The 27,186-nt window shown below is 40.6% G+C and overlaps 1 protein-coding gene across 2 annotated transcripts in view; it reads left to right on the top strand.

Moving 5' to 3' along the window:
• The window catches only part of pde4ba (phosphodiesterase 4B, cAMP-specific a), a 196,789-nt gene that overhangs the window by 53,189 nt on the left and 116,414 nt on the right, over window positions 1–27,186 (top strand). Inside the window, exon 1 of one of the 2 annotated variants that reach the window (XM_039811828.1) lies at window positions 6,176–7,225. The exons of the other annotated variant lie outside the window; for it this stretch is intronic. Within the exon in view, the coding sequence (XP_039667762.1) occupies window positions 7,002–7,225 (224 nt within the window). The 5' untranslated portion in view covers window positions 6,176–7,001. Of the gene's footprint in view, window positions 1–6,175; window positions 7,226–27,186 lie in introns of those variants that run through there. 2 annotated transcript variants of the gene reach the window in all.

The raw sequence follows: 27,186 nt of genomic DNA, 5'->3' as shown, positions 1-27,186 counted from the left end.
TGTGTTTGCCCCCCCCCCCTATCTCTGTTTTCCCATGAACCTTTGTGAATGACCACATGTCTGTTAATCTGGGCCACAATGCAGTAATTTTTTGCACTTTTCTGAGAGCGATGAAGCGTGAGAGGGAATAAGGACAAGATGGATTTATGTAACCAGAGATGGAGATGCTACATTAAGGGCTGTCATCTCAAGACCTAAACCCATAACACGCAGGCACTCCTGATCACCTCCATCTGACACACACACACACACACACACACACACACACACACACACACACACACACACACACACACACACACACACACACACACACACACACACACACACAGAGATCCTAAGGGTGTTCTGGTTGCACTCCTTAGGTTTTCACTGTGGGAGACCAAAGACTAAGGCAACATGGGTTCAGGCTTCTTCCTTGCATGTTGTGACATTATGGAAAGTGACAGGTGGGGCTTAGAAGGGCAGGGATTCTTATAAGATGTTCAACCCTATACTCATTCAACAATGTAGGGAGATTAGATAAAAAAGAATTGGCAGGGTATTGATTGATCAATTCTATCATCTGCTTCCTCTTACAACTACAAAGATGTAAGCACTTGGCATAACATGTATCAGAACAAGAGCCCTACATGGATCTGTATGAAGCAAAAACCAGTGTCACCACAGACTAAGCAGAAAAGCACAGTGCAGCAAAGCAAAAATGCCTTTGGGCAGTGGCGTAATGAGCCAACACCAGACCCCTATGCAGGATTATCAAGGCAGGCCCCCCTACTACAGCACGTGATGACGGCGCAATGTCCACGAGTAGGCTACCATGAATAGGACAGGATAGGATCATAGAGACACAGCATATAAGAGATGAGATGACTGACAAAATCAGGAGTAGCCTACACGCACCACCACCACAACAAAAAAACACTGGTGAATGCGCACCATAACGCATGAAAAAACACACGAGCAGTCCTTCCAGGATTTAGCGGCCTTTTTTTTAGATTGTTGTGGCCCAAAATGCCTGATTTCATGGGAGCTTTTGTAAAAAATTGCGATAAAAGTTGCAATGTCTTTTGTAGGTTTGTTGCAATGAAGTTGCAGAAGACAGTGAAAGTTGCAAAAAAAGTTGAAATTTTTTTTGTATGGTTCTTTAAAAATAAAAAGGAAACTTTTTTTGGGGAGAATAATAATTATTACTATTAATTAAAGGGACCCGCCCACAGGGGGTTGGACTGCCGAGTCTGGCCGAGGTATTCCGAATGAAAACGACTGTCAGCCATCTTGAATCTTCGCTAAACAGGCTTTCGGTTTTCAGCAGAAAACATTTACAACAATTATCTGCATTTAAACTACCGGACGTGTGTACCACCGGGATACATCGGTACAGATCGGAGAATATGGAGGAAACGTTATTACAGACGCAATACCGGCACACTACGTGAGCTTCGCGCTCGCACGGAGACCAGCGGTGTCGCTCACGTCAGCTCAATCGGCTAGGGGACATCCTCATCGGCTAGGTGGAAGGTGTTTTGTTGTTGTGGAAACATGCCTGAACAACAGTGTACCGGAACCGGGACTATCCAGCTACCAGGCTGCTCTCGCCGGCCCGTGGAGGTGGACTGGTGTAGAAATAAAATCCAACTAGCTACTGCTAACTGCTGATGGAGCTTGTGACCGTTAAATGCCGACCATTCGACATTCCACGCTAATTCACGCCTGTGTTTATACTCCGTGTTTAGCTACACCAATGCTAGTATGCGTTAGCTGAACTTTACGGATCCTGCTTGCAAGTGTCCGCTCATTTAGACCACAAACTGGACTACATCAAACTTCAACGACACTCCCAACGTGTGAGTTCAGAGACTTTGTGTTTTTGTTGTGGAAACCTGCCTGAATAGTGTACCGGACTGTCCAGCTACCAGGCCTGCTAGCCCTCCGAGGCTAGAGATGCTCTGTCGCCGGGTAAAAGAGGTGGGGGCTGTTAACACCGAGTGGCGCAGAAATGTGGTGATTTGTATCCATTTAACTGCTAACTGCTGGTGGAGTTTGTGACTGTTAAATGCCGACCATTCTACATTACACACTAATTCACGGCTGTGTTTATGCTCGGTGTTTACAGCCCACCAAGCGCCTAATGCTGAGTATCGCGTTAGCTGAACTTTACGGAGCCTATAAAGTGTGTGTACTAAATGTAGCCTGTTTCGTATGTCGTTTTTATATAATGTCGTTTTATATATGTTAAATGTGTAACACCACTTGAGTCACGCATGAAATGTTTCGTGTATATGGTTATATGTATATAAAACACGCTTGGAGTTGAATGCCTCTGTCGGTCTGTCAAGCGGTAGGCGTGGCTTGGGAGTGGACTCAAAGCAACGAAGCAGGTGCATTCTGGGATTTGGTGTTTTTCATCCATATAAGACCAAAACACATTTTCTGGCTTTTCTCGGCCTAGAAGGCACCAATTTCAATTTTTTTTTCACATTTCTACTACATAAGTGACCCAATTTAAAGATATATTCAGCTTTCCAGCGGTGAAATATTCCTTTAATTACTCTGGGCTGAGATTTCCTAGGAACCTTAGCAAAAATGCTCAGGATGCTGCAAATGTTGGTGTAATATGAAAATGGCTGGTGGATTTAAGACAAAAAATAATAATTTATTGAAATGAATCAAATATGAACATATATGTCACTGTCAGTGGTTTGTTGATCTTTACATTGTTAGTTAATTTCCTATCCTGATCACAAACACACACATTCATACGGTTTGATAAAGTACTTATTGGACTTTAACTTATTGCACTTACAATAACGAGCGTAGCTGTCCTCAATTTAGGTCATTGTGTTGCTCATCTGCGGTTTTTCCTGCATCCACTGTGTGTGATTGTGTGTGCGTGCGCGCGTCAGTTGCGGGGGGAAATGGAGCAGCAGCCCCGCCCGCTGCAGAGAGCCGACAGTATTGAAACAGCAGCCGCTTCAGTGACTTTATAGTGAAAAAACGTTACAGATGTTAAAATGTAAACAGGTTGGCAGGACGGTCTGAAAAGTTTTGCACGGTCTTTCGCTGTACGTTTTGTTGGTAAATGTGAGATGTTCGAGTCACACACATCTCGTCTTCATAAAAGAAACAAGGAAATTAATTTGACCCGTTCTCACTCCTGCTTGGTCAGTGGCTGCACGTGGGACTGCTGGGATTGTCGCGAATAATGAAAATGCGATAGGGGGCCCCGGCTGTCAATCAATATCTTCCAGTGATGTGGGCCCCTGATTGGTCCGGGCCCGTAAGCACCGCTTACCCTGCTTACCGATAGTTACACGTCTGCCTTTGGGCTGCAACTAACGATTTTTCAAATATTTGATCTGATTAATAATTTTAAAAGATTTCACTGGCAGTAAATGTGAGACAATTGTTCATCACAGTATCCAAGAACCCAATGAGATATCTTAAAATTAAAAAAACTAAAAACCTCAAAAGGTATTCAATTTACAATGATATTAAGAAAAAGCAGCAAATCCTCACATTTGAGATGCTGAAACCAGCTTGTTTTTAGCCATGCCAATGGAGTGGCATATCTGACAGTCAGTCCGTCCACCACTTTGGACTGAAATGTCAACAACTATGAGATAAGAGAACAGACATTTGTGGTCACCATTGGATGGATCCTGCTGACTTTGGTGCCCCCCTGACTTTTTTTCTTAGCATCACCACGAGGTTGACATTTGTGGGTTTAAGTGAAATGTCTCAACAACTATTGGATGGATTGCCACAACATTTGGTGTAGATATTCATATCACCCTCAGGATTAATTGTAATCCCTTAACTTTTTAATGTAGCTCCACCATTTGATCAAAATGTCAGTCCGCTCAATACTTTGTGTTCATTGTTAATCAGCAAATGTCTGCACTGCCAACTCCTAGTGATGAGCAAGGCAGCGAACTGACTAGACTTGAGGGAAACTTCCATTAAAATCTCGTCACAAGTCCATTCTTTCTCCAGGTCAGGACAGACTCTCCATCAGTGGCAATGCAGAAAATCGCCATTCACCCCAGCTCTATCCCAGGCTCTCATTTAAAGAACTACATATCGACTCAGCATCTGTTCCCCTGTCGAGTTCAACTATGTAAAAAAACAAACACTGTCTTTATCTCCATGGCTGTTGAATATGCATCTTACATACACAATCATGTATGTGCATCCATGTACGGTACTTTCCTCCAAAGTGCTGCTAATGGGAACATCAAATGATGTGACATGAGACACAAATGCTGCCTTAATTTCTTTGGCAATCAGTGCTCTATCATCGCAGCACAGGAATGGTCGGTTGGATCTGTGTGCAGTGCCGACTGGTGCACTATTTAATTCATTAAGCTAAATTAGGGCACTCATTTTTGTGTAAGCCAGCCTTCACTTTGCAACCATATAAGCTGTTCTAAATGAGCTGATCGTTTCCTGCATTAGACTACCACTCATATCTACAATCTTTTTGAGAGTGTTTGACTTTTAATTTCTGCTATTTCAGTTGCTCTCTTATGAGCGATGCTGTCACGTTGCTTGTAAATGTTTTCTTTTGTACACAGCTAATCACTGTCCCATTAATCCATTCCTCTGCAAAATGCACACCTTTCATCTTATCATCAAGCAAAAAAAGGCTTTGCTCCTTTGCACACACAGCAGCCAACATTCCTGTCGCAAACAAAGTCCACAGCTTTTTCTCCTTCCAAACTCTTTCCGTGTGCATGTGTCCAGTTGTGGGGAAGATCAATCAAAGTTGCAACGAATGCAGCCCCACACCTGCATGTTTGTCGTCCTCTCTCGAGCTGCTGTTTTCTAATGAAGCCTCAACTTTGACTGAAACGGTTATTTTACCAACAGTGGGAAATGTGGCAAAATTTTCAGCAGATATACTGCTAGTGCTAGCAGTGGTAGCAACAAGACCATAACTTATTTTTTTATTTTATTTTATTGGTTTATTTGATAGGGAACATGCATATTTATGAACATTGTTGTATAAAAACACCATGTAAATATGCCAGAATTAGTAAAAATAACTATTTTCCATCTGCAGTCATAAGACATAACATAAGACTAACAGAGACAACCAGCAGTCATACAGCACTCATTCACTATATATTAAAAGGGACACATAATAATAATAATAATAATAATAATAATAATAATAATAATAATAATAATAATGAGAAAGAGCCAGGGAATGCCATGCATCATTGGCTGATTCTAAACCATGCACACTCGTATATGACGCATCATATTACTACAAGTGTTTTCTTCTTTATATACAGGCTTGGTAGGACTATTTTCAAAAGTTTTATTGGCAAGCTTTTTGTGAGAAAGCACTCCATGCTTCGATGGCTCAGAATCATCAGTGACTCACAACCAAAACAAATCAGTCCACCGAGCAGACGAGCTCACATATCCAACACTCGTCACGCTGCCATTCTGCCTCTTCTGATGTTCCTCTTGGATTTTTCTCCCTCATCTTCTCCGTCTCTCTACCTTTAGGGCATTGCCCCTCTTTTCCTCTCTCATTTTTTCTTCACTCAGAGTAGCCCTTTGTGTGTGTGGAATTCTATCATCTTTTCTTTCTTTCTTTCTACACACTGTGGCAATCTCATGGTTGGATTGTTTCCATTCAGATAGAATTATAGATTGGTAAAAGGTGTGCGTGTGCGTGTGTGTGTGTGTGAGAAAGATAGAACATGTATGAGACGTATGATAGATTATGATGGAATTAACTGTATGTAGTAAGTTAATATGTGGTTGCCCTCTTACTACAAAAGGACTTTTATGGACAGGCTATGCTAGCTTTAGACTGTTTATTTGAATTAGTTGACCTTTGGCGCAGTGTGTATGTTTCTCCTTACTGATGCCCATTAAGCTGTTTGCTTTTATCTCCCTTCCAAATTGCCATTTTTTTCTTGGACTGCACTCACCAGTTGCCTGCCTCACGAAAGGTCACAACATCATCAGCAACATTACCACAAATCCCGGCTAAACAAAAAATAAATAATAAATCTGACGACCTGTTACTGTGCCTGCCTGCTTGTCGTCACAACAACCACCAACCAATCCTAAAGCAGGGGAGGCGTGGCTTGCTTTCGCTGCGTGCCTGCTCTCAGCTCGTTGTGTATATTCTGAATGAAACAGCAAGTGAAGCATTTGCCTGCATGCTGTGCTCTGCTCTGCTCTGCTCACCGCTCTAACTGCGAGTGAAGGTAAATTTGACTTGAGGCTCGTCATAGTGGGGGTCACTCTGTGCCACACCGGGAGTGCCTTTGGGAGAAGTGGGGGTTGTTTGCAGAGAGAGGAGGTCATTCAAGCAGTGCTTGATGGAGGGGAGAGCAAGACAGGAGGAGGTAGACAGCAGTTTTCAGCCCTTCTGAATCTTTCATAAGGGAAATCCTCCAACATCAAGCTGCCTGGGTGGACTTAGAGAAAGAGCTGGTACTGAGGTGTGTGTTCGGCAGGTACCAACAGTTACACAGGGACATAGAGAAAAAGAAGCAGAGTGATAGAGCACTGGGGTGAGCGCTTTACGGACAGCAAGACCAGGAGGGAAATAGAAGAGAAGCATTGTTGAGAAGAGGAATTCTTCTCTCCGGGAAGGAGTTGATGTGACCCTACTGTGGGTAAAGCTCCTCTGAGAACCTCTGATGAACAGAAGACCAGCAGGAAAGCACGGTGCATTAGCCAAAGGAAAGAAAGGGGGAGAGGGCACGCCTGCCGGCTGGCTAATCCTTAAACCTGTAAAGAACAGGCAACACAAACAACAAAAGGGTATGTTTGAGCTGGCCTTTTTTTTCAGGGTGAATGTTTGTGTGTGAGGTAGCCTCAATCTTTCCGCTACAACATTTCAACCCAGCGTAAACTTCTCTGTGGCAAGAGGAGGACGAACACAGGTGTACATGACCAGCTCTTGTGACTGAATTGGGACGGAAAGGGCAGAATTTGAAAAAATACAGAAAGACTCAACCCAGCCTGCAGGAATGTCCTCCAACGAGCTGAGCGTTGAGATGGATTCCTGCATCCGGACATTCAAGGAGCACATGCACCTGGAGCTAGAGCCTCCGAAAATCCCAGGTGTGGTCGGAGGGAAGAGGGGCGCCACGTCCCCCAAACTGTCCCCAAGAAGCTCCCCGCGCCTCTTCCGCAAGCTGATGGTCAACAAGAGCATCCGCCAGAGGCGACGCTTCACTGTAGCTCATACCTGGTAAGGCCTGTGGGGGTGGGGTCATTGGAAAAATAAAGGGGAAGCAGGGGGAAAGCAGGGTTCGAACATAAAGGAAAGGAAGTAAATGTGTAGAGCTTGAGAGATGGGGACAGAGGATTAGAGTAAGGAAAGATAAGATGGAGAGGGGAAGGGTGTGGAGGAAAAATGGAAACTAGACAAAATGGGATTGAATTGGTGGACAGGGAGATTAAGAGAAATGGCAAGTAACAGCAGGTCGAAAACAGGAAGGAGAAGGGATGTGAGCTGAGACAGACAGATGAATCATGCACGATGAGAGGTAGAGGGTAAAGAGACAGTCAACAAGGGGGGAGAAAGAGGTTTGGAGAGAAAAATATCTCCAGAGAAAGTGAGAAAATACAGAAAATGAGGTAGATGGTACAAAAAACAAAATCTCCTAAAAAAGAAAACAAGAGTTTTGTGACAAGAGTTTGAGAGGGCCCAAAATGTACAAGAGGGCTGCTGTCTGGTGATTTGTCACTGGGTTAGATGATTACATAATGGAATGAAATCACGTTCAGCAGGCTTCCCTGTCCTCCATTTTGATGAATCCCTGCCCTGTACCTGTGTGTGTGTGTGTGTGTGTGTGTGTGTGTGTGTGTGTGTGTGTGTGTGTGTGTGTGTGTGTGTGTGTGTGTGTGTGTGTGTGTGTGTGTGTGTGTGTGTGTGTGTGTGTGTGTGTGTGTGTGTGTGTGTGCGTGCAGATCAATCCTTGTTTTGGATCACTGCAGTGATGTGGAGGGAGTGTTAGGTGCGTTATGCAACCTGGTGATTCTTAACCTTTTTTGGTTCACAACCCCAATGAACCAACGGATGTCAACATAACAAGCTCAACTCAAAAGGATGAATACATGGCAAAATCACATAACATGTAATCTGCTTTCGTTCATATTTAATTGTTTCATTTACATTGATGTTATTTCTCTTGGCACATTTCCTAGAAGAAGTCCAGAAGCTGTGAGTCTGACTTCCTCAATCTAACAAGATCATAGCATCATGAAAATGATATATTTATTTCATATAAACCTCATATTATTTGCCTCATTTTGCGCCCCATCCCCCACCCTCTCCCTGGGTCTACCTCTTCATTTTGCAGCAGTTAGGCAAACGGTAGACGTGAAAGGAGGGCTTGCTATGTTATGCAATGTATGGATTAGAGGCGAGGGAAAAGAGCTGCTGTGATTTGACTACAAAGGCTCAAGGCTACTCTTGTCATAAAACATAAAAATGGCGGTTACAGTAAATCTGTTCAAATTAGGCAGCTGAATTCAGAGGTGCTTTGTTTTCTTAATTGTGAAGGTTGTGAAGGTTAAAAACATTGTCTGCAAAAGAAGGAGTTAGCATATACCCAAAAACATATACTACACCTCTCTGAAATGGGTTACATGTATACAAATTTGTGGAAACATGATGACTTCTCACTACTTGCATGGAGGGGGGGAGGTGGGGTTAATCGGTTTCTGTTGTGGGATAGGAGGGAAAGGAGATAAAAAGATAAGAATCTGCTCCTGTATTTAGTGTCAGCATGCAGGGTTGTTTATATGATGGAAACCAGATAATGTGTGTGTTCTGTGCTATGTGTGTTACGTTGTGCAGTCATAACTGTTAATGTGTCAGAGTATGTATATATGTTTTGATGCTATAGCCATATGTGTTTTTGGATGCATTTGTAAATGTAATGCATGTTTATTCTGTCTTGTCCCCATGTCTGGCTCTCTCCTCGCTCCACAGCAGCAGTCCGAAAGGGGGATTCATGTCTGTTTATCTCTTCTCTCTGTCATTGAAGAGCCTATTTCAGACAGAGAGATTTTATGGGGGTCGGGTGGGTACAGGGGGGAAAACAAGGGAAATGGCTTCATTTAGAAAACATTAAAGATGTCAGTAGCGTCCTTTGCTTTGTTGTATATGGGCTCGATCCAGGGACACGACAACACCCATGACAACCATAATGACCATTAACTGCTGGTCCAGCCCATTAGCAGCCACGTTTAATGATAAAGTGTCCTTGAGCGAGACACTGAGGTTTATCTGCTCACTCACTGTAATGCTCGAAGAGTGACAGGTAAAAAGCTTAAAATGGAGATGGAGCAGAATAGACACAGCGAGAAAGAGAAAATCCACAGTCAGGCTTGGCAATCAGGACAGAGAGGATAAAGTTACTTGCCAAGTATAATGGCACTTGCCACTAGCACTATGTGTTTTAAACTTATTTTCCATCCTTTTTTTATCAGGCACAGAGTACATCTTAGGTTATAGTTAATTAAAAGTTGAAGTAATAAGTAAGGATTACAAGATTAATCACTGCACTCTGCTTTATCCCATGACATTAAAAACACTGTGTACTGCCTAAAAATAACATTATCCCTTTGCTTTAAAAAAAATAAATAAAAAAAGACCTTTCTTGGGAATCATTCATGGTATTACTGACCATGCACTCTTTCTGGCCTAAATGTATTCCCACCTGTGCACCACCTTTCTCTATACACCCATTATTCTATCTCTTCCCTTCTTTTTTTCTCTTTCTGTTCAACGCCTGGCCATTGTTCTCATGTAGCACAGCCAGGAGTTTTAAATGCCAATCTTGAATCCAAAACATGCAGCAAGTTTTCCAAACTATTGTGTGATCAATTATAAATTCCATCCTTGCTAGCATCATTTGGCTCTTCTGCTGTGGACTATTGCCCGCTGAACTCCTAACCTCAGACAATGAGTCTTGTGTTTGAGTTGTTCAGCTGTTGCCTTTTTCTCTTTCTTTGTATGTATCTATCTGTCTCTCTCACCATCTCTTTGTCTGTCTCTGTGTGTCTTTCCTAAATTTCACTCTTTCTGCCTGCTTCTTTCTTTGTATGACTCACTCACTGTCTTGTCTTCTTTTTCTTGTGTCTTTCCATGTTGGTCTTTGTTTCTTTTGTAGGCATCCCTCTCCCTTTCTTTCTGTGTCTCTCTCCTCTGTCATTATCTCTTTTGCACTAAGCACCACGAGACGTTAAATGTTTAATGGCAGGCTGGGGCGTATGGCCGCTCTGTTTTCCACTTACACAAAAAGCACATTAAGGAGAGCGAGGGAGATTGGAGGGAAGTAAGAATGGGAATAGGAAGAGGGGCATGGATGGAAGAAAAAATCCCTCCTTCCTCAGCAAAAAGTTGGATGTTGAATAAATCTAAATAATGTATATGTACTGCATGTAACTGCTAAATATTACCTAGCACCTAAAGATAATCACACCTACATATCTGTGAAATGTAAAACATTTAGGCAGTTTGTTTTTATCTTCAGCGACAATAGAAACACTTAGATTAAGTTGAACTTGGCCTCCTTCTGTTTGTTGACGTCCATCAGATGTGAGAGATATTAGTGAAGGCTAGAGGAACCGAACCAAGGTGGAGGGAAGGAAATGCACACATATATAAAAAGAGGGAGACCGATAAACAGACCTTATTTACCACAGAGGAGTCAGCCTCGGCAAAACAGAGGTCGCTCTACACAGAGGATTATTTACCATAGATTACATGTCAACCTAAATATCCATCTCGCCACACTATTCTGTCCAGCACTCCATCTGCTATTGATTTGTTTCTTTTCTTCTTGCCTCTGTGATGCACCCAAAATCATCTTTACATGGACGTCAGGGAAGGTTTGACGTGATTGTTCCTGCTGCAGCCAGTGTTTTACGCCAACTGCTCACTTGAGTAAGAGACAGAAGGAAAGATAAAAGCGATTTATCAATCATAAAAGTGAAATATATTATGATAACTCATTATAGATGTAGCCCCTCTTTAAAGAATACTAAGAGTGCCCTCATCTCTTTCTACTCGTGTGTGTGTGTGTGTGTGTGTGTGTGTGTGTGTGTGTGTGTGTGTGTGTGTGTGTGTGTGTGTGTGTGTGTGTGTGTGTGTGTGTGTGTGTGTGTGTGTGTGTGTGTGTGTGTGTGTGTGTTGCAATTACGTAATATTCTTGTGGTTTTTGTACCCATGAGCTGATTTTGGGTTTGGAACGTGTCTCTCATTGATAAGTGATTGTCTATTGTCCCACACCTGGAGCCACAGAATGGGAGGGGAAAAATGTATTTAATCCTGGTCATGTTTATTTGATATACTCTTGATGAAGGTCTGGAGGGACCAAAACGTTAGTTTTTGTAAATAAAAGGTGATTATATAGCAAGAGCAGAGTGCAGGATTTGTTCCTTTGTTTTCAAGTTGATGTTATCTTCCAACGCACCTGCACAGAAGATTTTTTGGATGTGCGAGTTGTTTCTTCAAAAAAGGGTTTGTAACGATTAAAAAGAAATCTTTGAAAATGTAGCCATGCCATTTGTAAACGGTTTTCGGTGGTGGCAGGATAAGTTCAGCAAAAGAAAACGTGGTACCCTGATACAGGAAAATGACGAGTCAAAGACTTCCAAGATTCTAAATAAGAGTTTGCTCTCCTGAATCTATTGTTATCCTGTATTCTCTTGGGACACCTCAGGGCACGGTGTTATAACAGAGAAACAAAGGAGAGGCTCTGTGTTGAATTAACTCAAGACTGTTTACTGAGCTTGTTTGATGTATAGCTAGCTACCAACTACTGTGTTAATCTTTTAGCACACAAAGAGGAACAGGCTGTCATCTACTAGCTTATTAGATAAGTTTAGCCCTGCTATCACTTTAAGTCAGCTATTCCTCCATATTTATTTTTTATTTAAAAAACAATAAACAGGCAATTAACTAAGTGAGTAGAAAATAGGTGGGTTGTGACAGGAACAGACTTGTAATGGTAACATTTTAGAGAATCTAGCAAATGATAAAAGCCAGTAGCATATTCTTACAGGCAGTTTACAGGCAGTTTAGAGGCAGGCAGTTTACAGGCAGGTATAGAGACCTGGATGTCCTGATAATTTGGTTAATTTATTTGGTCAATGACCAAGTTCCATTTGAAGGCACCATAGGGACTCTCTGTCTGTCTGAACCTGGCACAGCTTTGTAACGTTACCTGCATTTGTCCCGCCCCCAAAGTTCTGATTTGCTCGGTTGTTTCTCCAAACAAAAAACAGCCAGAGCAGCATCAGTCCTTTAAAGGCCGGGACAAATCAGGCCGATTATCGGCCGTGGGACAGTCTGGCGAGGTCAGTGACTCAAATCTGTTCGGTGTGTCCCGTGCCGTCGTCCGTCTGGGGGGCTGTCGGCGTTCATTTTGGCCAACCTGACATGTTCGGTCGGCGGCAGGGAAGTCGGGACTCACCCGGAAATGACGAGCGGAATGAGGTGACTAGAGTCTCTCAAAATCTGATGAAAATCTTTTAAACTGACCTTTGTTGAGCTGAAATGAAGACAGATTCAGCAACTGCACGGCCTATTTCTCGCTTAAAATGTTTTCAGAAACCTGTTTCTGTGAACTATTTTAGTACAATATGAGATCGTATTCTGAACAGCCACCATGACAGTCTGGCTTTCAATTTCCGGAGAAAACAAACCCATGTGACGCGTTCGTCCAATCAGCTGCCGGTTTTCATTTCTTGGGCAACATTACAGATTAGTGCCGCCTGCTGTTATAGAGATGTATTACGTCTCGTCTCCTCTCGTCTTTTTGGTCTGTTCTGTGGCAGTTTTTTGGACCTTGGGGACGCGACTGATCATATCGACGGCGTTTTCTGTCAACGGTCGCCCGTCGGCTATATGTGTCTACACCATTATAGTCACTGATACATTTGGTGATGTGGGCGACGATTCAGAGGTCTGAAACCAGGCTACCTGTGTGTGTCCGTGTGTGTCTGTGTGTGTCTGTGTGTCTGGGATTCAAGGGATCAACACTTGTGGCAAGTCATTGGTGACATGTTTCACGCCCTTCAGATATGACTTATTAAATTCTCGGATGCTCATGTTGATTTCATAACTGCTCAGTTATTACATTATTTGTCCTAGCTGTTCGTTTACATCTACATCTGTTCTTAATAAAGTAACATAAGGGATTAATGAATTTCACATTAAGCAACTTGACTGCTTGAACGCTCGAGGCTTATTGGAAAGTAAGCGCTTGCTCCCCTGGGATGTCTTCGTGGTTGCTTTAAGCTACTGTAAAGAACATACTGTACCATGTACTCACACTGCTGTCAGTTTGAATTTAACTGATGAGGTGTATCGCTTGCCACTATTGCCCCTTCTGCACTTTGCTGTATATGGTCTATCAAAGCAGCAATGCAAGAAGAGACACTTTTTTTTTGTTAGTTGAAGGAAAATATCAGTAGAAAATTGCACTTTAAAATATAACTATGATTCATTTTTTTAATGGTGCTTTTTGTGTTCAGTTCAATATTCAATTTGCTCAATAAAATAATGTAAAATAATAATTACCTTTTCAGTTTTTTTTATTCAACAGGTAAGTAAGTTGTTGTATTTTAGCAGTATACTAAAAGCAGCATAAAGTAGGGCTGGGCAATATGGAGAATTTAAAATGTCACAATATTTTTGACGTAATACTGTACCTCTATATTTATATTGCGATGATATTGGAGGGTTGACTATTGGTGCTTTCACAAAACATTTACACAATGGGATTTGTAATTAATAATCATCAAAAATTAGGATATAATGACTAAGTGGGTAAAGGCAAAAAATAGAATAGCTTGAACAGTTTAAAAAGTTCAGAAAAATAAATCACTTTACTGTAATGCTGCCCTTAAAACCAGGAAATGCATTTTAATATCTGTTTATTTATCGCAAGTATATGGTTATCGTAATATTAGACAATGTTATCGTGTATAAACTATTTTCATCATATCGTACAGCCCTAGTCATGATGAAAATATAAAATACTGTATTTTTCCATTTGTTCACTTGTAAAGCCGAAAAAATAAGTAGGTTGTTAGACAGTCATCTTGCAGCTACTAAAATGTCAGCATTTCATTAAAGAAAGCTCTAATCCAAATTAACGTCCATGACCTACTGTTGCTACGGCAATGCTTCACAGGCTGCATATGTTTTTGTTTGTTCCACTTTTTTTCATATTCATTATTCCAAATGTTTGAACCAGGTGTGGTGAAAAAACACATCAAAATACACATTGTCACACATCAAAAGAGAAGATAAGAGACTGCAATAAAAAGAGGAATAAACACAGGGATGGTAATCGCAGTGTATGATGATAAAGTCACTTTTAAGTTACTTTCTATAAAGGTTGATAATGATGCAGCAGCAATTTGCAATCGAACAGAAGATTTGTCCTTTTACCCTCCATAAAAGAGCTCAGGATTTCTTAAGCAAAACTCTGAACTCTGTTTTCTCTAAATATTCAAAATATTTTTAGTTATCAACAGAAACAAGATTATTATGGTGGTCAGTACATTTATGCAAAATTAGACTAACTGGCTACAAAAACAATGAAAACACACATTGCACTGGTGTTGATTCTCAGTGGGATCAGCAGTACTGTCGCAACCTTTTTTTCATTACAGGGAGTCATTTGATTCATTGTTAATCACAACGTTAAATATCATGTAATGGAGCTTTAAGGTTCCTATATTGTACAGATACACTTGTATGACTCCAATTCAATTCCAACTCAGTATCAGGCTCATTTCAGTTTGTCAAATCATAGGCAGATGTAAAACAGTGATTAGTGTATATGTATTGAAATCACTTGGCTCTATGACTCATGATTTGTGTGCCATCATAGTGCTGCAGGCACTTGTCCTTCGGTCTCTCGAAAAATGTGTGACCTTTCGCACTAGCATTCAAGAAACATCGGCAAATCCATTTGTCTTCATAATATTCCATCCTTATCCCCTTTCCTCCTCCCCCCAACACCATATCTCTTGCCATCTAGCCTCGATGATTATGTGAAATTTGTAATGAAATTTGGGATGCTGCAGAAGCCATGTCTTTCTCATTGAGAACCGAGATTCTCCAGCATTTGTGTGTTTTATAATCAAAATATATGCTGCTGCATTGGAAAATGGCCGGGGGGTGCTGGCCTTTCCTTTTTGTCAGCTTTAGTTTAGGTTAGGGCACTAGTTATTTAGGCTATAATTGATTTCTCTTTCATAGAAACACATACCATTCCTTGTTAGATACAGGGAAGAAAAACAGAGAGAAGCAGCAGGGGAGAGTGAGACACAAAGAACAAGAGCAATTAGTTGTCGTTTCAGTTCGGAGGTAGAGGATGGGGTTAAATATGTGCTGTGTGAAAGGACCATTAATCTATTCATATTCTGCTTCTTAGGGCAGCTACAACTGTGAATTTTGTCATTAACATATCACTCGCTGTGTGAGTGAGCAGTGTGTGTGTATTTGTGACATTCATATATTTCTTTTTCTGCTTACATACCTTAATCCTTCAGGGACTACAGCTGTGTCATTAACCTATTACGCATGACGCTGTGTGTGTGTGTGTGTGTGTGTGTGTGTGTGTGTGTGTGTGTGTGTGTGTGTGTGTGTGTGTGTGTGTGTGTGTGTGTTGTGTGTGGTGTGTGTGTGTGTGTGTGTGTGTGAGAAGTACCAGCTGTATAAATTCTTTTCAGCCCATTCAGAAGAGCACAAGCATTCGTTAATAACAAGAGCTCTAATTTGCCATACCATTTGTAAGAGCTGAAGTAAGCAGAACGCAACAGTACATTTCCTCTCTGCCTTTTCCCCTTCTGTCTGCTCTAAGAAAGAAGCAGCGATTATTCTCCACTTGATTGCTGTCTGTCACACTGACTGAAAGGAACTGTGGCTTTTTCAGCTGGCAACAATGTGCAGCGATGCAGAAGCAGGGCCGAGCTGCATTGTGCTCTCTTATCAAATGAGCGCAGACTAGCTCTTTTGGAAACTTGAAGTTGCTGTGGCTGAGGTTATTCAGAATTTGTTTCAGCTGAGCATGAATTATCAAATATAGAACATTTGTCATCATATAGACTTGGTGACCCCTTAAACTGCTTTTTGTCAACCTGGTGAAACAAATAAAAACAATTTTCATCCTGGAACACACGGTACAAGCACTGAGAAGCTTGAAATATGTCCTATTTAAATTAATGATGACTATGGAAAAGGATTAGGGCCACATGTGAAAAATGTATTTAAGTTCTGAGTTTAAAGTCATAATTCTGACTTTATTATCAGAATTCTAAGATTAAAGTCAGAATTCTGATTCTGAGAATTTTATTTTAATTTTTTTTTAAGTTTTAAAAAAAAGTCAGAATTCTGACTTTAAACTCAGAACTCTACATGTTTTCACATGTGGCCCTAATCCTCTTCTGTACTGACAGAGAAATACACTCAAGGCAACTCAAAGTGCTTTACATAAGGTGAAGATAAAAAAAGATAAAATAGGATAAAATACAAATAGACAAAAATAATAATATTCTCAATGTACAGCTTTTTAGAGCCACCAGTATATTATTCTTCAGAACTGCTTGTAGGATGACAGAAGAGCTCAGCTATCTTTGTCTTTATCTATGTGAACAACCTAGTGAAGCACTATGAATGGCTTTCGGGAGAGACTATCTGGAAATGTGTGCTGTACTTATCCCCCCTATCTCCCCCCTCTCTGTGCCCAATGTGGCTATTCAGATCAGGTATAAACACTTCTGACGTGTTCGGACAGCATGTCATACAAACTAGTTCTGCATAACCTGACCCTGAGGTACACCAAGCTAAAACTGATGCAGTCCAACAGCCTAGCAATACATCTGTTGATTCAATTTTATGTCAATTTTGACATCTGTAGATTGTGGTGTTGTTGAGTTGTATTGTGTTATACCGAGCGAAGTTTGTCATAATTATTCCCCCCCTTATTAAGGCTGAAATATTACATTTCAAGTGATTGGGTTGTTTAGTCTTCTTATTTTTATCTAAGAATCTTTTGGTGAATATGCTATTAATCAGATTCTTCCTCACTTGCATTTGCATTACCAAAAGTCTAAATGTGTACAATTTTATTAAATAAAACAGCATCCCATGTGTCTGTGGCAACCAGTAAGCTGGACGGTTTGTTGATACAAAAGCTATTACATGAAGCCTCAGAGTTCAGCCATGTGCAAACGAGTCTGTGTTTACTCAACGGTTAAAAAACCTATAGCTTGAGGAATGAGCAGAATATGGATATTCTTAAGAATCCCTCTTAAAAATATCAATATCGTTTGAAAATCTGAAGATGAAAGATGTCACAGTATAAGGCATTTCTTGGAAATATTTTGTATGCAAGGGAAACTATAGCACAAAGCTGTGACTCCTAAACAAAGGGATGTAGCAGACTAAAACATCCCCATTTTATCTCACTTTTCCAATGACAACGGTCTTTACACTGTAAAACTGTAAATCATGTTGTAATTACATGTGCAATCATCCAGTTGAATTACTTGAATTGCCCATAACACGAATAGAAATGGGATCTGAACAGAGAATAATTGTTCAAATTTCCACAAAGTTCATCAAACCCACAGGGAATCCGTGTCTAGAGGATGGATACCTGAACCGAGCACTCGGGTTCGTGTTGGGCTCGGTCACATCAGCGTGATAAGGCATTGAACATTTTAAATTTAAAATAGCTTATTATGTAGGTGCGCGCCTGTGTTAACGTGCGCTTGTTGCCCCGTGTGCTCGACAGAAAAATGCGGCCCGATCCTCACTCTATCTGGGTCTGTTGACTGTCTCTGGCTCCAAGGTGCCCATTATGAATCACAATCTTCAGGTACAATAAGATTTGCTGTCTGATAAACAAGACTTTAGCAACACATTCACACATTGTCCCATTTTCGTCATTGCTGTTGTTGTCATCTTTACCTACCTGTTATTTCTCCTATCATCACTGCTCGTTCCATCAGTGTTCTGTGCAAACACCAGCGCAGAGTGAGTGTAGGAATTTGCGTATACATTTCAGCAACAGAATCTGTGACTTAGTGAATGTACAGTGTGTGTGTGTGCGGGTATATATTTAATGTTAAAGGTAAAGGTAAATTATCGTCTCTGTATTAATCTTATCCAGCAGCTGAGGCCTTGAGATCGTGTGTGTGTGTGTGTGTGTGTGTGTGTGTGTGTGTGTGTGTGTACGTCCCTGTCTTCTTGACTCTTTGTCACCACAGGTGTATGGGGACCACCACCCACACACTTCCTGATATGCTGTGTGTGTGTGTGTGTGAGAGAGAGAGAGAGTGCATGTACTGATGTGAATACAATTGGACTTGTAGAGAGGCTGAATGGTTTAGTGTTAGTTTGTGCTCAGGGATAAAAGGATTTGTGTGCATTGTGTTTGTGTTTGAGAGAGACACACACACAGTAAACCAGGGAGATTAGAGGAAATGGTGAGATTATTTTTTACCAAGTTCCAAGTATTTACTCACTTTATTAAGATCGCCTGTATAATTCAGTGCAATAGTTCTGTGAAACCTTGCAGTGTTTTGTTGAGACTGTGTGAGAAAGGTAGGGATGGCGTCGTTGTATTAAGCGGTTTGGTGCTGTAAGGTGTTTTATATGTTTACGTACATTAGGGCAACAATGATTCTACCATAGATATATCTATGGATTCTACCACCAGCAGTTAGTATCAGTTGAACATTCTGTTGCTAGTAGCAACGACTACTGACAGTTCTATAGCAGTTTAACTGACAGTGTTACAGCCAGTCGTCAGATCTGTTACCAAGCAAATAATGCCAGACATCTTTTATCTGCTCCTAAAATGTCCTTTTTGGACCATTCTACTACCTTTTTATTATAGCGGTTTAGTGATTACTTATTTGTGATTCAGTAGAATTTAGTATTTTTCTGCCATCAGTTTACAGCTTACAACAACAACTTTACTAGCTGTTTGAGGCCAGTGTGTTGCTAATACAACAGTTAGTTTAATGTCGTGCTAACTATTATGTATTTTAGCCTACTCTTTTTACTTTTAGTCCTAGGCTATAGTTTGGACTGTTTACTAGATTCATTTTGGTGTACTTCCTACAGAGACTTATTGTCATTCTTTCACTGGTGATACTTTTTTTCTTCCACTGTAACCAATTTGTTTCCAGTTTCCTTGTTTCAAATTAGTTTATATTGTTTTCGGATTTGTAATTCTGCTTTTTAATACTGCTTTCAGAGATACTAAAACAAAGGTCAAGTTCTCTCTTTAAACTTTATTAGAAGTTTTTCTCTGTAATGTAATGATAAAATATTTAATTTCATTGTATAAATATACTGTATACAGTCTACTGTACCTACCTACACACATATAATAGTGAGGGCAGAAAAAAATATTAGAATATAGAATAGATTAATTCATAAGTTAAATGAAATACAGGCTGATGTGTTTCTGTAGGAAAGTACAATACACTTCTGCAGCATTGAGTACTCTGTTCTTCTGTGTATTCAGTTTTGTCGACGAGCACAAACAGGGCACAGTAAGGGATTTTGGATAGCTTAGTGGCTGTCTGCCCATTCGCCTGTGTGCCTCATCTGCAGGGGTCTGTGTGTGTGTCTGTGTGTATCTGTGTGTATATCGCCCATATACAGTAAGTTATGTTTTCCTTAGTTTTTTTATGAGCTATAGTCTGAAACTTTGGGGTCAAGCTATGCTGACACTCAATTGTTCCTGACTGCTTCTTTTTCTGCATGTAATGATGCATAATGGAAACCTGAGGGTCACAGACTGCCATGTGGCCAGTGTTTATCCATGCTGGGATGTTGGCAGGGAAATATTGGCGCCATAATCACATCCAAACGTCACCCTCTCTCTATCTCCTGTCATCATGTGCAGATAGTTGCTCCCAGTGACTGAGTGGGTACCCATGGGTGTGTTAATGTCAGATCACCTGTGGCTACTCTCAACTTTCAATGTCCCACTTCACAGCATCCTAAGTTTGTTTGTGCTGATATTCATGTTTTAGTCAGGGATAAAGGCTGTGAAATGTTGCTGCTTCTGACTGTAATTAAGAGCCTCATGTGTCTTCTCGCAGCCTTCATAGACTTCTGAGATATGTTGCGCTGCTACTGAGAATAATTCTAAAAGTCAACCGGGGTTTACCACATGAGACAAGCTGACGATATTTTAGTCAAATTTTCAATCACACAATAGTATTTCAAACCGTTATAGGCCTTTAAAACGGTTAAAACGAACATGAAGAAACACCATGTAGCCCAGGTCTGCTCTCTCTAAGCTTTGTAACTGGTACTATTCGGTCTTTATTTCATGCCGTTTTTCGACCTGCCTACTCTCCTCTTTCTCTCTCTCCATCATGTTTGTCCCATGATTAAGACTCAGTTTGCCTTCAGTCCATTTCTGTTCATTATCCCTGCTCTCCAGCAGCGTTTGTTTAGTTAGCGTCACATTGATTTATGCACACACAAACTGTGAGAGGCCTTTTCATAAACTCGTCTGACTTCCTTAATGACCCTGGCGGTGCCCTACATTCAGAATGTGAGTGGCTAGAATAGGTATTTTGTATTCTACCCAGTGCTGCTGGCACTCTTTACAGTAGATAGCCACTGTTGACCCTTATAGATTTCTTGCTGCATACAGTAAAAGAATAGACTAAAGAACAACAAAGTGAGCAACCAAATATTTGTGTGCCGGCTAATCTTACCTTCTATGGAAAAAGGGGAACATAACCTATTTTTTGTAAGCGCTGATGGAAATAATGTTTGTTTTTGTAGGATAATAAGGATGTTATTTTAGGTTATTTTAGGTTATTTTAGGTTTAGGGAAGAAAACAGCATTTCACGAAGCATGGGATTCTATTTACCTCATTCATTTCACAATGCAGGAACATTCCATCACCCTTTTGAGAGCCATTTCTCTCAGAGGTTCTTCCTAATTACAATAATAGCCGCAATGTGCTGCAAGATTTCCAATTAACGATTTGTCAGGGCTCTGCATACTGTATGTCAGATTGTTTTGGTGTTCCTCTGCCCCTAGAGGCCCAGAAAATAGACTACTATAATACAGTTTATATTCTTACACACATTCTGACACTTTAACTCTCAGATGGCTTAATCAACGCAGCCAATGCTACTACCACAACCTTTATTTCTCAATACAAAACTGAACAATTGAACCGCCTTATTCCTAGCCACCTATTAGGGAGTGAGTTATCTCTCACAGCGGTGCTGTGGACTTAGTGGACTTACTGAGTCCAGCTCAAGACGGCCTGGAAGGGGCCTTTCTGTCTACTGTAATACTTGATGGAAACATCATAACTCAGTGGCATGTGGGAGAGACTTCATATAGGAAAACATTCCAGGGGAGCGGTGGAAACACACACAGAGATACGCAGTCATACATGCACATAAACACACTCATATAGAGCTATACTGTACACAGAGACAAACACCGATACACACCAACAACCTATAGTAAGTGGGGACCAGTTTTATTAAAAAAACTAAAATTGAATAGAACATATTCCTTAAGGTCTTTTTTGACAATAACAAATGCAAAAATGCATATTTATCTGGGGGGATAAGTGTCATTCTGTGCAGTCCAATGGTTGACCCTCTTTTGCACTTTTAATTAAACCTAAACGGAGAGCCTGAGAACTTAACGTAACGTGATTTGCTAATCTGTGGAATGGATGTCATTTTTCACTTTCTGTGCACAGAGTAAATACAATAGAAAACGGTAATTAAATAACAAAGTAAAATTTTGTATTTTAGAAAGATACTTTTTTTTTTTTTAAGTGACTATGATGTCCTAGTTGGTTCTTTGTGTATTTTCTGCTGCACTGGAGCCTGGCCATTATTTAAGGTTGAATCTAAATATTCTCTTGAGGACCTTTTGTATGACTGGTCTCTTCTTGCTTTGTTTGGGTCCCCATTAGCTCATTGAGTCTTCCAGGAGCCCTCCTGCTTTTTTGTTTCCACTCTCATATGTAACCTTTCAGATTATTCCAGAAAGGCACCGAGCTCTGAGCCAATGAGCCTGGCATTTGAAGGTCAATTGTACAGAACAACGGAGGAGCCACGAACCGCCCAGACTACAGGGTAGATGATGATACAAATTAATGTAAACACTCTCACATCCACACACAGGAAACACATTAATATGTGTGTCTCAGTAATGCATGGAATCAAACACCAATATGAAAACAAAGAAAGCTCCCTGTCCTTATTGTTTAGTTTTAAACTCATTTTTGTAGATCTTTTCATTTTTATTTTGGGTGGCCTAATGTTCTTCAGCCTTAGACAGATATTATAGGACACAATCTAATCCAGTTCGTAATGGCCAGCAAGTTGATGAAAAGACTTGTTCTACTCTCAACAGTTGCAGCTTGACTGTGACCAGCGATAAGACACAGTTTGGAAATAAGAAATATTGTTATGGAGACAAACAACAAGTATTGGTATGGCCTCATATGTCTAAGTGAACATTCTGTAGAACAACATATTTTTTGTCCTTTGCAGATGAAGCAAAAAGCAGCTGGAGCGGCCGAAAAGTTCTGTTCTAAAGGCAAAAATTCAATCGTATGTATGTATCGAATTTTCTCAACAAACAAAATGTTGAAAAAATAACATCAGTCTTTCATCTTTAACCGTGTGTATGTAAGCCTATTTTGTTACAGTGCAAAACAGAATACACAAGCTTTGTGATGTGTATATTGTCAGACACCACGGGAAGCCCTCAAAAATCCCTAAATCTGTCGCTCAGTGTCGTCTCAAGGTTGGCGACAAAATAGCAAAACAACAGATCAATAGATTAGGGAGAGAAAGAGCGTCGTGGCATGCCATGTTTTTGTGTCACAAAGTACAGCAATGTCACTCTTCCTTTTCTGTCACTTTTTACCACATCGCTTCATTTTTTATCAGCGCCTCAGACTGTTCTGAAGTTTCTCGACTGAACTCATTGGCAGTGGAAAAGTTAGTCATACGAAAGTTGTGGCATGTCCTGCCCGATGCGTGGGTGTGTGTGTACCCGTAACTCAAAGATGATAATGTCAAAAGCTGTCAGTTTTATTAATATTCTGCTTTGACTTCTGTAATGGCCTCCTCTCCTCCAGTTACCGCTCAGACTTTAGATTGCACAGACTCCTGCTGCCACAATACTGATGAATAAATATATGCCCATCACTGAATTACAGCACATTTTGGCTTCTTGAAATTGTCTGTTACTTTGAGAATTGATTTTAATGAATACTTCTTTGAGTTAGCTGGATCTGGCTCCTAGCTGCATCTCAGAGCTTAATCTCTTGCAGCCTGTTTGAAGATCCTTACACTGAGTCCTCTTTGCCCTTCACGTCTTCAGCTAAAGACCAAAAGTGGTTGAGATGATACTGTTTGACTTTAGTTTTTGTGAGAGGTTAAGAACGACAACAACCTAAAATCTGAAGTTCACTTTCTTGCAGAGAGATACATGAGCCGCCTGCATAAGTGTTACGTGCGATACAAAATAAAAATAGCTGTGCTACGCTGCTATATGCAAGGCTTACGCTTACGGTGTGTTTTGGCTGTTATGTTTGTACGTTCAATAAGGTAACGGCTAACAGCCACTTAGTTTAGCTTAGCATAAAGCCAAGGAAATGTAGCAATATGCGGGTAGGTAACAAAGTCACCTACCCGCATATTTTAAGCTCATGATTTTAACACATTACATCTGTCAAAACTCCAAGAAGCCCCTGTTAAACCATGAATTGTCATTTTTACACTTTGTTTATTTTGTATAAACAAACAAGATGGGGCACCCTGGTGGCTTTGAGTTAAGGTCCTGACTATGAACCGCAGCATCACTGGTTTGAGTCTGGCCAGGGATCTTTGTTGTATTTCATTCCCATTCTCTCTTTGTTTTTTCACAAGCTGCTGTTAGTGTCCCTTTCAGCCTGTTTATCCTTACTGTATGTGATTATGCCTGTGTGATTGTCCACTCAGACAATGATCCAGACCATTTGGGCGTGTGCCTGTGTGTTTACTCTGCCACAATTGACAAGGATAATTAAATCCTTTTTTTCTTCTTTTCCTCTCCTTTCTGTTTATTACTCGAGGCACTCCTCCTTCGCTCCTGTCTGTTCTTATTATGCAGTTTGCACATCGCTCCCTTTTCTTCTCACCCCGGTATTTTCTCGCGGTCGACTCCCTCCTTATTCCTCTGCTGTTCATGTGTCACATGCAGCAGAGGGGAGTCTGTGTTGTAGTCATCGCTAATTCAAAGGAAACATGGGCTTTTATTTTTCTCTCTGATGCATGATGCATCCATTATTCACACGTCCTCACAAAGATAATTCTAATTGCTGGCACAAACACATCATGGGCACGATGAAAAAAAAACATGCTGTACATATTGCTGTTATAAGGTAAAAACTTTATTCCTCAAAAAAAATTAAAACATCAAGAAAATCGGCTGGTTGTAGTTTGCCAGTCATGTATTTTTTTACAGATCAAATAGAAAAACAACTTTATGGACCTTAAAAGGTGCCTCGATTCCTTCGTTTTATGTAAACCATAAAAAATCTCTTAAATTAGAGTTACTGTATAAGAGTTTTACCTGACAGTAGTGATGTGTCAAACAAACAGATGCACAAATGCATAAAAGACCAGAAAGAATGAAAAACTAGAGAGATTAAATAAGGGGATTTAAGGGGAAAACTCTTATCTCTTCTTCCGCTTGGCTCTGAGACTTCACCCAGACTAACAGCAAGTTTATGAAATGGATTGGCACTTTCCAACACATTACCTGCTGCTACTTTGCAGTGGAGCTAAGAGGACATTTCATGTGATCTCCCTCTTTCTCACTTTATTTCCTCCCATTTCCACCTCCGGCCCTCTCAGCAACAATGGGCTCATTTCAGTATACTGCTTTTCACTCCAATCCATCAGCGCACTACATTTGCTCAACCGGTTCATCGACTTCATGTCGTGCATGCTACCTAATAACAGTTATCTTAATTGAAATCAATAGAGGGATATAGAATAGACGGTGGCCAGGAGGGACTGGGTAGTGGCGGCCTATGTATTTCCTGCTCCTCCACTCCTCTCTTCGTGCTTGTCTATCTAACAGTGGGTGTTATGCCCCAAAGATGAATTCATCTCAGAAAAAGTACCAATAATTGTAATGTTGATAGATGAAGAAAGGTGTTTGTGATATAACTGCTATCCTGCCTACCATGAAGCCTGTTTGTACTGGTTTGTCTCTGTGTTTCTGCTGTCTTTGGTAGTGTTCTGTAGAGACAGACATGAAAGATGGGAGGGAGGCGTGATGGCATGTGACAAAGGTTGCATGCCAGATTGGCGGGTACACAGTATGTGCCTGAGTCATCTGAGCTGCCACGACACCATCAAACCCCACGGTTTATAGCACTTGCTACAGCTCCAAGAGGAATTATTCCGATAATTCTGCAGGATAGATGCATTTTCTTATTACAGCCAATGTGACGTGCCCTTTCATTTAGTTAAGCAAATTACATCAATAGTCCATTTAACGGTTTTCACTACAAATGTTTTGCTGCTACCCTCTGTGAACATGAGAGGTGGACTGATTACTGATTGACGGATAATTACATGCTGCATTATAGTATTTTCATATTTCACAGATGCATGCATTGTACTGTATATGAATAACCGTGTACAGTTGAGTTGTGCAAAGAAGTATGAAAACGCAGTCCAAAACAATTAACCCAAAACCATCAGCCACAAAGCTGAACTACATTTTTAGTCAGTATGCGAAAGTAAAACATCAGTTGTTTCACAGTCACAGATTTGAACCACCTAGAAGTGTATGTATTTGTAAAATGAAGGGAAAAAACATTGTACATTATGCACTTTATTGTGTTATTGGATGTTTAAATTCCAAATAATGTGTGTTGGTACCAGACATAAAGATTCTGTGGTCAGTCCCTAGTTTATGTTTAAATGTTTAGTGTCAATAGTTTTTTGCTCTAGTCCTGAATCTGAACACCACTGAGAGACCATCTAAAAATCTAAAATGTCACTAGTAAGGAGTGTCTGCTTGAACTCTGACCATACTCTCCATCCTTGTACATTTTTGTCTCTTATAGCCCAGTAGTCGTTTCTCTTTGACTTTTTCTTCCATTTAAGTAATTCTATTGTGGGGAATCCTGAACCACTTAAAAACCTCATGTCTCTTCACAGTCAACTCTTCCTAAACTGAAATGTGACATATCGAGGCACTGAAATGCTGCTTGTCAACAGTCCGGTTTTTGGCCAAGAGATCGTAAATCCTTTTCTGCATGAACAGTAGGATACAATGTCAGCTTGTGGGAAATTTAGCAGAGTAAATACATAAGTAAATAGATCAGATGGACGACAGGTCAAACAAATTAAACCTGTTTGTGGAAACTAACCTGTAAGATAAACCGAGAGGACATGCAAGGTTGTGTGTTACACTGCAGAGTCATTTAGAGTCTGCTGCTCTAAAGAAGGTGTTAATGACTGTGCAGGGTGGCAGCGCCCTGGCAGCAAGCTGGAAGTAAGGCAAGCAGAGTGGTGATAAGAGTCTGGAAAAGCTAACTAAGCAAGCACAGAATGAAAACACTTTTTTCTCCTTCAGGGGACCCAGTGCTTGCCTTCAAATTCGTGTGTGTGTGTGTGTGTGTGTGTGTGTGTGTGTGTGTGTGTGTGTGTGTGTGTGTGTGTGTGTGTGTGTGTGTGTGTGTGTGTGTGTGTGTGTGTGTGTGTGTGTGTGTGTGTGTGTGTGTGTGTGTGTGTGTGTTGTGGTAGTAGAGCATTATTAATCTGGATCATTACAGGAAAGCGTCCAATTGACATGTGTGAAATGAAGTATATAATCCCTTCCTGGTAGGAATGACGGTGATCTTGATGGGATTTTTTTTCTCGCATTTTAATCATGGACTTGATCACCTAGATTCAAGTTGAAACATGCATGTACTGATGCCTTCAGGCAAACAAACCTGTCTAAGCTCTATGGAACTCAGGTATAACAGACTAAAAGGTCCCAATACTTCTAATAATTGTGTCTACCAGTAATTGTACAATCGTAGAGTTTCAATCTCAGTGTCATAATTACCATAACCCTACACATTATAATTATTTCTTCTTTTTTTTTTTGC

This window comes from Perca fluviatilis, chromosome 9, assembly GCF_010015445.1.
Source record: "Perca fluviatilis chromosome 9, GENO_Pfluv_1.0, whole genome shotgun sequence".
In the NCBI taxonomy this organism is placed as follows: Eukaryota; Metazoa; Chordata; class Actinopteri; order Perciformes; family Percidae; genus Perca; species Perca fluviatilis.
This window is presented reverse-complemented; position numbering and strand designations above follow the sequence as displayed.